Genomic DNA, 16,017 nt, shown 5'->3' on the forward strand with positions numbered 1-16,017 from the left:
TACTACTAGTGTCTAAACACACTAGGCCTGAAAATATGCGACCGAAGTTCAGCATGGTTACGCCAGCAATGCGTAGCAGATAAAAAAATCATAATTGAAGACATTAGTGGATAAACCGGGTAAGTAACAATTTAAAAACTGTATTTTTTTGCATAAATGGAAGGCTTTAGGACCGGGAAAGTAAATATACTCAACTTAGAAAGAACTGATTGCTCTAAATTCTAAAACAATAAGTTGACTCTACACCACAAGAAAATGAGTTTCGTGATTTATGAGAGCCTCTAAAAATTACAGGCTATCCAAAGATAACCTGGATCAATTCCAGGTAACATCTAGAGAACACAATGAACCGCAGAAACATCTGAATTATTCAGAATAAGAGATTCCTGTTCCGGCCCGTAAGATGTTCCAAAGATTTGCGGCCAAACACTGACGCATCTAAATCTTGCGGTTGCATTCAGAGATTATAGCCTGGTGTAATTGAATCGTGCGCAAGCGCATCGACAGATATCTCCGCTAACAGCTATTGCATCGGGCTCATAAATTTGAGGATCACGTTTTACATATAAAGACTTTAGACTTTCTCTGGGAAGGCGTGAACCTTCGTGCCTCCTCTATGCTCTACTACTCGTCTTGCGTTAGTCTATGCTATGCCAACAGCTGTCAAGCCTCCTTGTTTTTCGTTAAAATAGTGTGGGTGATATAAATAATTAATTGTACCTAACTACCTATTAATTATTATTTTGGTTTTGAAACTACTCGATCTCATTTTTTTAAACATCAGTAATTAGTTTTCATGAAATAGAATCCGAAAATGTACCGGATCTTCATATTATTTTCAAAACTTTTCAGCGCGCACAAGCCGAGGTTACATCCAGTAAATATATTGTTATAATTTAAATATTTGATTCTACTCCTCGTCCATCATCACAATAGATCTCTATTTGTTTTATGTTCTAAATCCTAATATTTCTTTGATGATATTTGGATGCGGGATGTTGCAGGCCACGTGTTCCGGTGCGGGCTGAGGGCTCATTCACACCGCGTCTCCCGCCTCTGATGTACCGGCGATGAGTGATTAGATGCTGCACTCTACAGCCGTAGACAGCTGTTAGAAAGCGTCATTTACACTGTTAAGCCCATATTAATAAACCGGCCATGAGGCCGGTTTAGGAGTTAGGAGTATGAACTCCTAAGCAACATTAATCTTAGCTGATAATACGCTCTTAGTTTTTCAATTATTAATTTTATTTGAAAACCAAGAACGATCTTGAGCATTTTCGCAGCAGAAAACACGGTTTATACACACGGGCTTATTCCGACTTCGGTTCCGGCTTATATTATTTAGTTTCTACACTACACACTAGGCGAGCCACTAGGCAAACAGGAAGAAAGCAAAAGTATTTTCTCGCGTTAATCTGAAAGATTCGCTACACAAATACATCTACGCGGTGCCCGCCGCCCGGCCGCTGTTACCCGTGCAAGGTGACGAATTTCACGGCACGGCCTACCAAGTACCACATAAGGAGACATTGTGTATGAGGTTCGGCTCGGTCTGCGGAACCCCAGGCCCCAGACCCCCGACACATTGTGCCGCGTATGGGGCTCGTTACCGCCGCCATATACGGCGCCGGCGCTACCACCACTAATTGGACAATGTGGAGATATCCCCAAAAGTGTAACGGGAATGTCGTCGGTATTGCCGCTATTCAGGTAGCGTGACTCATGTTTTGGTAGAATTTTGAATTCATTTTCTTTTTTAATTATTTTCTGACTCTATGACACTAAAATAATCTAGAGAATTTTTCAGGACATTAGCGTCGTGTTTATTTAAAACGTCTGAACTGAACTGGTCGATAAATATATAACATTATGCTTTCTATTAACGATAATGCGCCTCGTCGCGTAGTTAAATTAGCCGGGGTTCATTTATAACCGATATTAAAAAGTCGTAAAGAAGAGTCCCAGGCACTTGAGCCGCCCTGAGAACGACGACAGACGCACAAGCGCAGACAACGCTCTATTCAACGACTACCAAATATAAAAAGCACATGAAGGGCATTCATTTGATCGAATATAAAAAGAAAAAAGTGAGTGAGTGCGCGCTGACAGCTATTAATGTGTGGACGGTATGGGGGTAAGCGATCGACGGGTAGATTTTATTGAGTTCACATGTTGCCTATCAATCATCTACTATTCAATATCAAGTATTCAGAGCGTGTTACTTGTTCTACACTGCCATTTAACACACTCTTCGCATTTCAATGTAACCTTTCAACCCAACCCAACCAGCAGATGTGTCTGACGAGCAGCAAGCTGTAGATTCGAATGTTAGATGTATAATATGCTGCCTTCTTTTCTTCACCATTTCTTAGGTTTTCTAGTGTCCACCCTTTGTTAGTGGATCCTTACTTACTCGCCGAGGTCGCCTAGCGTGTTCTAATCTAGCTTCTAACCGCACATTACCATGCAGCTTCGCCCCGGGCTGCCTGCCGGCTCATTACACCTCCGACATCAGCCCCCGGGCCGGCTACACCTGACGTGATAATCAACTCATCACCCGCAGACAAATTAGATGAGCTCACTGCCGGACTGTCGGAACGGTAATAACAGAATAATGATGTAAGAGTAAAGATATTCCGATCGCTTATTCCCATAGAGTAAAACAGCAAGAAAAATCTGAACTTTGTGGACACCAAAATGTTTCTAAAGCCTAAAGCGTAAACTTATCACTCATTTATGACAGCCCATAAACACGATTAACACCGGCTCCTGTCGTGTGACACATCCAATTACTGGAATTAATCGATTCTGGTCCAAATAACAGGCTAGAGCCAGCAGACTAAAACAGGCCACAGCTAAACCTTACAGCGTGCGGTTAAAGCCTATTACAGCCGGCACCTAGGGCCCGTCTCGGTAACAACTAACAACATGCAAGGGTTAGGCAATAGCTGACTGGCGTCGATCGTTATCCCGGTACAAAGAAACTTGTCAGTTGCGACACCGGCCGAGTGCCGAGTGCCGACCACCTACAGGCGGGAGCTGTCTTAATTATTGACAATTTGCAAAACAGGTGCCCGCTAAAAACTTGTAAGAATTACAATACTTTATATATACTACTAACCTTTCAATTAATTCCTTACGGCCGTATTTAAAGACATTTAATATTTATTAACTTTAACGAATTTAGCAGAACATAATATTATATTAATATACAATCTAAAATGCTTACTTAAAGTTAAGTAATCATTAAACCTCTTTAATTGCAGCAGCTAGAGTTTGCTATTGAGGGACAGGAAATAGACCAAATAATGAATCGTAGTAAAAGAGTTTATGATCCTACGACGGCAAAGCTGAATCACTTATTTGTAGTTAAACACGACGTTGCCCCAATAAAAACTCTCTCCGACTCGGTGTAGCCGGCCTAAACGGTTGTTAAGGCATCGTAAACCGTAGTAATCCGCGGCTAAGTCGTAATAAACGGTTGTCAATAGAATAATAACGTTAATAGCACCGCGGTAAAAACACGACCCGCTACGGGCGGACAGGCGAACACACACGATGCGCCTGGATATTATATTATGTACAGAAAAGTTTTATAATGATGTTGTAACCCGGGGCCCTAGGGTCACTTTGTAATGGCAAGCACGATATCTTTAAGGCCAGTAGAAACATTTCAGACTTATTTAATGTCTTCTTTTGAATAAACTTTTGGAACTTTATTCGTGAATTTGTTGAAGAGAAGAGCCCGCTCTGTAAGTATGTACTCTGGTTTCAGATTCTTTATTAACGCAAAATCGCTGAAAAGTAAAGCATATTTAAAATAAACTAAGCGATAGGAGGGTCAGGTATTTTGTAAACGATCGCAAATTAATACATATTTGATTCTACTTAGAGACGACCCAAAAGCCTGCTACACTCTACTGTACAGGCAATTGTATCCTGCACCTTAACCTTGCTCCTGATGAACAAGAAACTTCATAACATTTCTAAAGCAATAGAAAGACTGTCGATCGATAGTAAAGATGGTAACGCACATGCGAGCCGTTAGGTGTACAGTTACAACCTGTCGGACCGCCGTTAACATCGGCGATAATTGCCTAAACAATTACACCTATTTGATGGGAAAACTATCGATACCGGTTGACAAATTGATTTCAATCCTATGGTAATGAGTTAGAGTTTAATTTTAGTGGTTCGGTATGGAATGCGGGTTGTATTGGCCCCGTAAACCTGAAAGGGCGGAAACTGGAGCTAGTAGTGTGGATGTATCCAAGCTTCGCGGCGTTTGCCCTTCGTTGGAAGTATATTGATTTGTTATTTTGGTTTAAAAGATTTGCGAAATGCAACCGAAGTAATACTTCATATCCATGAAGCATGCTCACTGCTCAGTGCTGACCCTGCTCCTGGTTGTGTCCAAATCCAATTGCATCGAAACGGTAACGGGGAGATCAAAACATAATATAATAACGCCATAAGTGTACTTCACTTAATCTGATCTAATCAAAACGTTTAGATCAGATATCAAGTCTTAAATGGAATTAAGTCCGCTGTAGCCTGTAGTGGCGTATTTTATGACGGGTACCGCGGACATTAGAAAGCCCGACATGTGTATTGTGGTCGTAAACATGCCCAATCGCTGTCGGATTCGACGGCTCCGAGTTATGTCTGTGACTCACTGCTATCTCACTAATAATGTCATGAGACTACTGACGTTGGAATTATTATGTAAACATGCTATTAGTGCTATTAGGCTACGTTTTAAACCGTATGATTGCCCAAGTATGTAGCATGAATCGTCGGATTAAGACTTAAGAATTTAAGCAACAACTCATTGAACAGTTTTCCCAAGTACCAGCGAATAAATTGATTCATAGGCAGTTGACAGATCTACATCATTTGATCGGATTATATCAATTCATTGTAATTATATCAATTTATTGTAATCTGTCGGATGGGTTCGATATAGCCCGACCAAACTACGTAGGTCCACCCTGACTATGAATCAACTTCTCTGATGGTACTGTAACCAGGGCCCCCGTAAGGGCTACTGGTGCCTGTGTGCAAAAAAAGGATTTTGGCACACCCCTTTAGGCAAATTTTTTGGAACCTTGGTTTTGGCGCCCCTAGAGGATGGCGCCCGTGTGCATTGCACACATTGCACATATGGTAGCGGGTGCCCTGACTGTAACCTTTTTTGTAATAGCAACACTCAGGAATGTAATTTTGCGCTCTCTTTACATACCGTACGTAGGTCTTCCTCTTGACAGTGTCATAATGTCATGTCGGTGTTGTGACGGCGGAGTGGCGAGTGGCGACTGGCGACCACACGCGGTGCTCGACGGCCCTCGAAGGGCGCGACCGTGTTTACTGAACAAGCATCGTCCGGTATCGACACCGCGACCGCCGCAAGTTGCAGGAGATAGCGGAAGTTTAAAGCTTAAGTAAGGCAGAGGTGATATGCACCAGGCTGTAGAGACAGTAGCGTAGGCTGTAGGCAGTGGCGTAGGTAGGAGCGGAAATCCCTTAAAGCCCTGCTTTTTAATGTCGTTCAGACGTTTAGCCTTTCCATAAAATAAACCTGATCGCCACCTCCTGTCCCTCGTCCACGGCACCTGTTGCGGTATGCCGACTGCCGAGAGTAACCAGATCGTGTGTGTACTGTGTGCCCGCCCGCGCCCGCCGGACCGTGCATATTGCACATACAACCGTGAACACCGTCTAGGAGGGTAAACTATGAAACTAGGGGACGTTACACCTTATACTTTGTTCTCTAATCCCTTTTTAACCGACTTCCAAAAAACGAGGAGGTTATAATATGTTCGGTTGTGGATATTTTTTTTTGTATGTTCAACGATTACTCCGCCGCTTGTGAACCGATTTTCAAAATTTTTGTTTTGTTATAATATTATAAACTAGCTGTTGCCCGCGACTTCGTCCGCATTAACAAAATGTGATAACAAAGATAATGAAAATGAGAGAAAATTTTCCCCTTTTTAGGGTTCCTTACCCAAATAGTAAAAATGGGAACTTATTACAAATACTTTGAAGCCTGTCTGTCCGTCCGTCTCCAGGCTGTATCTCAAGAACCGCGAGCTAGATATTGCCGCCATAGCAACAAATACAAAAAAACAAAATAAAGAAAGTATAATATGAAGGAGGCTCCCATACAACAAATGCCTGAATTTGGCCTTTTGCCGTCAATAATGGCAACAGGTATGACCATAAAATACTCAATTGTATTTAAATTTTATTAATCACTACATGTTATAAATCAAAGTTTTCAGTTCCGTCTGATCATGGTAAAATCATGCGCTTTTCACCAATCGAAAGAATGTTTCTTTGGGGGCTAAGGCATATTAATTTTTTTTAGTTTCTGTGTGCATTTCAGTAAAATATAATATTAACATTTCTCAGAGATATCGGAAATCTGGAATCTTTCGACGAAAAAGCTGCCTAAGACATATTATGAGATATAACTAAACTATGTATGGCGGAAATATTCTCCTTTTCTAGATCTACATAAAAAGCTCACTATACTTATAGAATATGTCTATCCTTGAAGGTGAACTTGCTATGCTTATATTTATTTTAAGATATTAGAAAATTGGTTATGTATAATGCGGTAAATTGTACATAGAAATTACGCTGAAGTCAGCTGCTACCAACAAAAGAAATATAAAGATTGAATACAGAAATAGTTAACGCGTCTATGTGTGTCCCAAAAAATCCAGGAGTTCCCACTATATGTCACGAATTTAATTATGAGATCACCACTTTCGTAAGCATTGTACCAAATTCGGGTTGTTGTATAGTGTATATCTAAATATATAAAACTCAAAGGTGACTGACTGACATGGTGATCTATCAACGCACAGCCCAAACCACTGAACGGATTGGGCTGAAATTTGGCATGCAGGTAGCTGTTATGACGTAGGCATCCGCTAAGAAAGGATTTTAATCAATTTTACCCCCAAGGGGTTAAAATAGGGCATGAAAGTTTGTATATAATAATACTTCTTAACGCGAGCGAAGCCGCGGGCAAAAGCTCGTTATATATAAATAAACACTACAGCAACGAAAGAGTTTTGAAAATCAGACAACAAACGGTAGAACAATAACATAATCAAAGGCAAGAGTTTTTATAATAATGTGAAGATTCATGGCATTATTATAGTGATGATGATGATTAGTATTATTGACACATTGACATTTAAATATGCTTTTAGTTGTTGAAACAACGCCAAAATTGCCGAACATTTATCTATAAGGATTCAAGAGTTCTCTACAGCACCTTCGGAACCAGGGTGTACTTCAGCGCAAATTCTAATTTTTTGGTAGTTTAAGCTTAAAATCCTTCAGAAAAACGTAAAATCACTATATGTTTCTTTATACATTTTAAGGAGTCCTGTCGATTTACCAAGGATTGCATCATCAGATCACCACTTTCGTGATCATGTTACCAAATTCGGGCTACATCTCATACAACAACAAAAGAAATTTGGAAATCGGTCTACAAACGACGGAGTTGTCTGCGAACCAATATAAAAAAAGTAAAATATATCCTCCTCCTTTTTGGAAGTCGGTTAAAAAGTAGCCTAAGTTATGCCTTACTACATCAGCTATGTGCCAAAAAAAGTCCCGTCAAAATCGCTCCAGCCATTTCAGAGATTAGCCGGAACAAACAGACAGACAGACATACAGACAAAAATTGTAAAAAATGTTGTTTTGTTTTATGTACCCTACTCGTAATTCATATGCATCCAGTTAAAAACGGTTTATTCAATATTACAAACAGACACTCCAATTTTATTTATATGTATGTATAGATGTATAGATTCACTTTTCCAACGGCTTTGCCCACATGGAATAGTTTTATTAATACTGAGATACAAATTCCCACATACTATTAAATCTCTTTAGGGGTAAAATTAAAAAAAAATCTTTCTTACAATCTATAGCCATTATTGACAATCCCATCTTTTAGCTGGGAAACTAGTTATTACTATATTTGCTGATTCACGACGGAATAAGCTCTATGGAATCGTAGCTACCATACAGAAGATTGATTTTGATCTAGTATTTTGGTTTAAAAGCTAACGTGACCCCGTGTCCTGACTCCTGAGCTACAAATCATCATCATCATATATCCAAATTTCTTAACACTTCTTTCTTTTAAATTCACCGTAATAAGAAATTGATCTACAATGAGCTGTTAGGAGGGCTACAACAAATTCAAATGAAATCAAAGCCCAGGAAGGTCGTTATTCGATATTCTAATGATCCCCCTGCGGCCTGGAGTCGGTGCAGCGTGCGGGGTCCAATTAGCGGGGGAGTGTGGGGAGTGTGGGACCGGTTCCCGAGGCCGGCCATTATCGACAGATTTGTCGGCACTAAGCAACGATGCTCGCCGCTTTATGCTCATGTTCGTTTTTGGGGCCTTTTTTGACCCCAGGTTTTTTTTTTGGTAGCGACAATTTGGTAGTTTGTAGAGTTTGATTTGTATGAATTGTACAAATTCCAGTCATGTTTTAATGGTGCCATTAAATGGTGTCCAAAGGATATGTCCTTTGGATAATATCAGGACTATTATGATAGTTCTGATATTACGATAGTTGTTTTAATAACTAGACGTTGTAGTAGTCTATCATAAGTGTTAAAGTTTAACATAAATAAAAACAATGGAATCGAAATCTGTCCCACTTCTACAAAGGTCATAAAAATCCTAACCAAACGAGTCACGTTACGAGTGTTGTACTGTCGACGGGACAAACTGGTCCCGGGAGGAGGAATGGTGGCGACGTCGGCCGCGGTATGTCCCGAATATTTTAATTAGCGCTTTTTAAAATAATTGTTCCCGACATCCGAAAAACTCAACTTTGACTTACCAACAATTTTAATTAAATGCCACGAGAGTTCTCATTCATTAGTTCTAAATAATGAACTCGAAAAAAGCTCCCGAATGCTTTTCGGCGAAGCGTTGGGGGCTATCAGGGCCAGATACAAAACCAGAGGTTTGATAAACGTGACTCTTCTGGTTTTGCGAATATAGGCGGCAATCACTTACCATCAGCCCGTTCTGCTTGTTTCCTGGTCTACCGAATTTAATTATATTTTTATTTGCGTTCAATTTGGCAGCGTTTCGGGAAGGGCACTTTAAAGTAAATTTTATCGTTCTCATAAATCTTGTGAAGTGTCCTGTAATATGTCGGAGCTGTGTAATCTAGCTAGTGTAGGAACAACATTGTTGCCTGGATAGCCAAAGTATACACTAGCTTCTGTGAGAGCATCCAGGCTCACTACCACATTTTAATGACCAGAAACAAATATCCTATATCTTTAAACGAGCAATTCTTGTATATATATATATATATATATATATATATATATATATATATATATATATATATATATATATATATATATATATATATATATATATATATATATATATATATATATATATATATATATATATATATATATATATATATATATATATATATAATTGGAATCTCGGAATCGGCTCCAACGACTTTCATGAAATTTAGTACATATAGGGGGTTTCGGGGGCGATAAATCGATCTAGCTAGGAATCATTTTTAGAAAATGTTATTTTATTCGTGTTTTATCGAATACCGAGCAAAGCTCGGTCAAATAGCTAGTACTTACTAAAGGTCCAAAACGACGCACGAGTAGGGCAATGAATGCTATGTCAAGTAAACATTTTTGAGACTAGCATCACCATAGATTTTGACCAAATCAGATTGATTTATACAATAATTTCGACAAGTTGACTAAAGGAAGGACTGCAGAGTCAAGGCCGTAGCGCTAATACGGCCTTTTACAAATATGAAGATAGAGATAACATTAAAGCCTTATTTAATGTAATTGAATATATAGTGGATACCCAGCTTTATATCCGAATGAATCAGATCGCTAGGCGCCGCTCCGGCAGCGAAAAATAGACGAGACAGTTCGGGGCGAGATCCGCGATGACACGAGTACACTTGCGACTTGCGAGCCGTACACTCCTCTTCTCTCAGTGCCAACAAGTCACAGTTGTTGAGTTTATGAGAGAGTATATGAAAGAAGCTCCTTGGAGCTAAATATTGATAGTTTATAGAGTGAAGTATTTGGGAACATAGAATTCAGATTTAAATTAATGTCTTTGTTTTCCGAACTACTCAACTTTCCACGGCCAATATATTGGTATCGAAGTTCGGACTAGTGTCAGCATCAGCAGAATTTCTGTCAGCCCCCTGACCCACTTCCGCTGAGCCGACAATACCGTCTCGACACCCGCATGGCGCCCGCTATTTTTACTTTTCTACGTGAGAGTAATGACTTTGTCGTCATCTTATTTATACACGTCATCGGGAACTGCTGTCCATCTGTTGCTCAATAATCTGCTCTAGCCAAATGGCCACTAATGCCCAGTTTTAATTTTTTGTGTATTTTTGACTGTAGGTGAGCCAATCAAAAGAGCAAACGAAGAGTTAAACTTCTGTCAAAAGTACTTCAAAACGCGGATTTTGTGAACTACTTCACACGACCATTATCGGCACTGATTGAATATTGTCAGAATAAATTATTGATAATTTATGACTGGCAAAAAGCTGATAGCAATCATATGAGCCAAACACGAATCTAACATCTGAAGGCGCTAAAACTATGAATAATTACTTAAATCAATCACCCCGGGAACGAGCTCGTTAGCGCTTCGCGTGACGGCGCGGCGTGACCACTTAGCACAGAGCAGGCGCTCCTCACCACGGCACTCTTATCCTGCATCTTACATAGTCATTAACCATGTAAGTAACTCGTTAGATACAGAGACATTGGTAAAATAGGTAATTAGACTACCTCTAGGCTCTAACAGATATCCCAAACCCAACTCCTAAAATGATAAGACGTTTCACCCACTCCATAGTATTTTCAACACGTAATGCATAAAATATGAAGCAAGCTTTGGCCCTGGAAATGAAAACAAAAGCTGCCACCAACGGGTACTGACGAGGGTACCATACAACCCGATTCATAGCGACTTCCGCCCAATAAGTCTTGTTGTAATGAAAACAATAATAATCCCACAATACCGCATAATAGCTGTACATGGCTGCTCTTGAACTTTTTGGAACAAAAATCAACGGAATAGGAAATGAATAAATGAAAAATGAATATAGTCGTGTACATTGAATTCAACACCACTTCAGATTAGCATTTTTGTCCTTAAGTATTATGGGTAGAGATCTATAATATTTACCCTCTAGTCTCTACTCCACTCTCTACTTTTTAAGCTCTACTTAGTATCTTACTCTTTGAAAGTTTTTTCTCAAAAATAATATTAGAGATGGTAATTTGTAGCTCACGAATCATGATTAAACCGATTTCGTATGGAGATACTTTGAATCCTGGGAAAAGACAAGGGATAGTTTTTGTCCCGGAAACATCGGTACACAGCAGGTACACAGTATCAACGATTTTCGCCAACACGTGACCGAGCTACTGTCCTGAAACTGTACGCTGTCGAACAATCGTGAAATATATTTCCCGCCGAGGTAACCGACCGGTGACTCACAGGAGCTCCTCAGCCACTGAAGCCGGCGTCCAGCACGCACGCTATTTACGACCCTGTATAAAATAAGATAGAGTTTATAATAGCGCAGCGCGCTGATCGTCACCGGCTAAATCTGTCGCGAACCCTCCGGCTCTAGTACTATTTATTCTGTACCCCCCTCCCCCCTCCCTCGCTGTGCTCCATTCAGCAAAAGCGAAACTATAACACAATATTACTAGTCTATGCCTAATGCCACTATGCCACTGAAAGTAATAAAAATTTTAGAATCAAGTAGAAGTAAAGAACTGCAGACAGACACCAAAAATTGGAAGTGTTAATGTCCCCTTTGGAAAATAAAACAATCTTAGAGTATACCCATGGAAACGAGATTTACTGTGGTAAAAATGATGTACGAACAATGGACCGAATATCCGCCGCAGACATGCCGGTGTCCGTTACCGTCTCACCGGTGACAGCTGGGAGCTGGGACTGCAGACAGCTGGGTGACGACCAAGACGTAAAGCAGATCCGGCTTATGACGCAAACGTGCTTGTTATTTCATTTTAATGCATACTTTTATTGCAGATTCTGTTAAATTTTTAACCAGCTATCACGAATAATTAAAGTGTTGCATCGGTGTACATTGGGTGTGAAGCCATTTAAGAAACTGACAGCAGCCAAAGAACTTAAAACGATCCTCAAAATTGGAAGTCCGTGTTTATCAAAACACTTAACCTATTCAAAGTTTACTCAAAAGTGTGAAAAAAGCTTAAAAGCACCTGCTGGAACGTGCTTAATTGTGTTAAACAATGCCCTTCCGGGAACCTACCTGTCCCTGTCCTAGACCCTACCTGCCGGAGCTGTCCCTCGTGATCCATACGCAGTTTTTTTACCTCTAAGTTTGCAGGAGAACGGCTCTTAAGCCGTTGGAATAAAGCTCCTGTCAGTGCTACAAAACTCAGTATATCGTACGTGTGAAACTAAATGACTTGACCAAACCTTTGTGCTCTATCGAACGATTGTTGCGCAGGCGCCGATTGATTTTTTTTCCCGCTATTATAATTCAAATATCGTTAATATCATCCTGACATGTATCGGCGCCTTTAAATTAAATTTATGTCATACAACCATTAAAACAGTTTATTGCAGTATTTTTTAACGATAGGTAATATTATAATAATAACAAATCATTAAGCCAGTAACGGCCAGGGCTCTGACTTCTGAGCCATTCTGTTGAAGTGTAAAGCAGTCGTTCCCGCATGCAACATTTTTTCAGTCACGATGAGCCCAAATATGCTAAGACTGAAACTATTCTGCGAATTAAAAATAATTATAATGTATCGTGTTGATCTCCTTACATAATATCGATATCCCAGGAATGTCGATATAAATTCCCATGTTTACGAGTGTGGTGAGCGACAAACAAAATAATAATCGATACCGATCTGATACAAATTCCTCGGCGCGGGCGCAGGGCACCTGTTCCCGCCAAACCGGCTCCGCTGCGACTGTACCGGGCATGCAAGTGGACGCGACTGTACATGTGATAACACTGTTGCACTCGCTTGTCAGCATCCCGAGATCTTGCTGCGAGACTTACAAGTCTACTAAGTCTGCCACTGTCAGTGGCTCTGACACTGGCAGACATAACTTAGACTTGTAAGACGACTGGAAATATCGTAAGACGTACTCTTTTACGAGTCTCGAATAGATTGCTGTGTGGCAGAACCTCAACCACGACGAACTGCTATAAGAAAGGAGATTTATCTTGATTAGAATATTGTAAGAGGTACTCTACCATGGTCAATGTCTAGACTACGGCATTCTATGAACAGCAAATAAATCGCGAATCCGCGACTGCTAGACAGGAATTCTACCGTAACTACGAATGTTTTTGAATTAACACTCTCCCCCACTGGCAAGAGACAGCAACTGTCCAATAGGACCAAGATGTTCGATGATATTATGTAATCAGTGTACCTTATTCGATCCTTTAACTCCAGGCTGGCTCCGCTGCCGGCGCCTCTTACGTGAAGATAAGCTATCGGGCACATCTCAACCCGGCGCCCGCTCCCACTTAACTCACGAGTTACGACGTATGGGAACCGTTAAACGATCAGTACCGAATACTAGAGGTACCCTGGTCGCATCTGAAGCATTCCTTTTACAGCTATGAGTTTTTCAAACGAATACATGAGTATTGGCTTGTGTCAATATGTGGTGCGCAGATACGAGCTTAAAAGGTGGAAGAATGTTATAAGCTTTGTATACAGTGATTAATATGCTTCTCTTCAGTATTGGGTTCCCGCGAATGTATTGGTAACTGGTGTTTAGGGCAAGAGACTACAAAATTTGTTCTTCTAACCCTATGCGGTTCGGTGGACACAAAATGTCATAAGATCTAGATTCTAGACCATGCGGTAGTAGCCTGTCCTACCCATACATAAATATGTAATGTATTCCTGAACTGTGCTGCAGTCAATGTGTTATAATGTGAGTAATATTTATGTTAAACCGTATCACTAACAATCCAGGAATAAGATGTGAAAGCTCAGTGACCAGAAGCCATTACATGTAACCGGATATGCGCGGGGTTCCGGGAACGTCCCGGTGTTATCCCGATTCCCGGGGTACCGGGAACTGTCCCGGCAAACGATATGTTTGTACGCGCGATGGCAGATAGCGTAAACTGTTGAGATTCAGTATACGGTTTCCGATGTTTACAGAAAACTTGGTTTATGAAAGTTCGGAAATGCGAATAGCACGAATAGTACCAATACAATGGCACAACTGAATTGTTAGTAATTAGTATATAATTGGTAAAAATTGTATAAAAAATTGACATAAAAATATTCATATTAAGTAGGGTAGTAAAATATTTAATGTAGAGTATAGACTATAGACTATTTACTACTTTTTATTTATTTTATTTCATAAAGACTACTGATAACCTAGGTTAGCACTTAGAACCTAGCGTAGGGCTACCCTGTGGCCTGTACATTAAGATGGCTCACCAAAATTAAATCATAAGGTCAACTTGATAAACATGCTCTTTTTTTTAAGTCGGTTAATTTCGAAGAATAATTATCGGTTAAAGTCTCTAACAGCTATCTAACTACTAATAGTATAATAAACGTCATATTATTAGGACACCCAATAAGATTTTATTTTCTTAAATGTGATAGGTATGGATTATAATGAAAAGTCTCAAATCTTGAAAACCGGCGTGAAACAGCGCTTGCGCTGTGTTTCGCCGAGTGAGTGAGTTTACCGGAGGCCCAATCCCCTAACCCCTACCCTATTCCCTTCCCTTCCCTTCCCTTCCCTTCCCTACCCTCCCCTATTACCCTATTCCCTCTTAAAAGGCCGGCAACGCACTTGCAGCTCTTCTGATGCTGCGAGTGTCCATGGGCGACGGAAGTTGCTTTCCATCAGGTGACCCGTTTGCTCGTTTGCCCCCTTATTTCATAAAAAAAAATCTCAATCTATTATCTAGTACAAATTCCTATTCCCAACGATCGAACCAAACAAGCAGATATCGTTTTGAAGTAAGCAATAATTCAATCTTAATTGTTCTATAGGACCTCTTACGTTCAAATAATCTCTAATACGGAACTTTATTCATATTGCGGCTTTAAATGAAAGACTCACCAGGTTTCTGGTGGCGGTTCCTCTTGCCCCGGCCGGCGGCTGCCGCCACCAGCAGCAGCGTCAGCAACCTCTGCAGCCACATCCTACACCATCACACACCAGTCACCTCACAACACCACTATCCACTACCACTCATCCCCTCATCGGAACCGATATTTTAAACTAAAAACAATATTTCCTACTCAAGCAATTCACTTAGAGAAATTATAACCGATATTATTTATTACTAAAACAAAATTACTTTAAGCTATTCACTCAAAGAAATTATAATAATTGTTAAAAGTTAAGAACAATAAACACACGAAAGATCGCGTAACAATATTGCAATTAAAAGCACGGCCGTCTCGCGCGACGATTCAAAGGCAACTGAAACTTGACGTAACGAAAAGCGGGAAGCGTCGAACTTTTGAGCTTTGAAAAAAGTTTGCTCTGTATTTTTAGCCTCATTTCAAAAAATTGCTAAAGACAGTAATAATTAATAACGACTTTAACATTTGTTAAAAATAATAAAAAAGCACAAACGAAAAACGAACTTTACAAAATTTTTAAAAGCTGTGTTTAGTCTGATCATTGAATTTAGTGTAAGCTCAGTGAGATGGCTAAACACTGAGCTTACATTTTAGTACTGTAGACAAAATATAGATGGCGCTGCATGTACCACTTACAAATTTAAAATTTAACTTTACGCGGTTGGGTTGGAAAAATAAGAAATAATAAAGTGACGATAGTATTGTTTAAGTACTCGTATAAATAATTGTAATAATCACTTGAAGTAATAGTAATGCTGCAGTTTACTTTAAATTATT

General features: G+C 39.9%; 1 protein-coding gene across 1 annotated transcript in view; it reads right to left on the minus strand.

Annotated features, from left to right (window-relative positions):
- The window catches only part of LOC121733357 (laminin subunit alpha-1-like), a 78,653-nt gene extending 63,313 nt beyond the window's left edge, over window positions 1-15,340 (minus strand). Inside the window, exon 1 of the mRNA XM_042123580.1 lies at window positions 15,212-15,340. Within this exon, the coding sequence (XP_041979514.1) occupies window positions 15,212-15,293 (82 nt within the window). The 5' untranslated portion in view covers window positions 15,294-15,340. The remainder of the gene's footprint in view (window positions 1-15,211) is intronic.
- Between the last annotated feature and the right edge of the window lie 677 nt (window positions 15,341-16,017).

Source organism: Aricia agestis, chromosome 1, assembly GCF_905147365.1.
Source record: "Aricia agestis chromosome 1, ilAriAges1.1, whole genome shotgun sequence".
In the NCBI taxonomy this organism is placed as follows: Eukaryota; Metazoa; Arthropoda; class Insecta; order Lepidoptera; family Lycaenidae; genus Aricia; species Aricia agestis.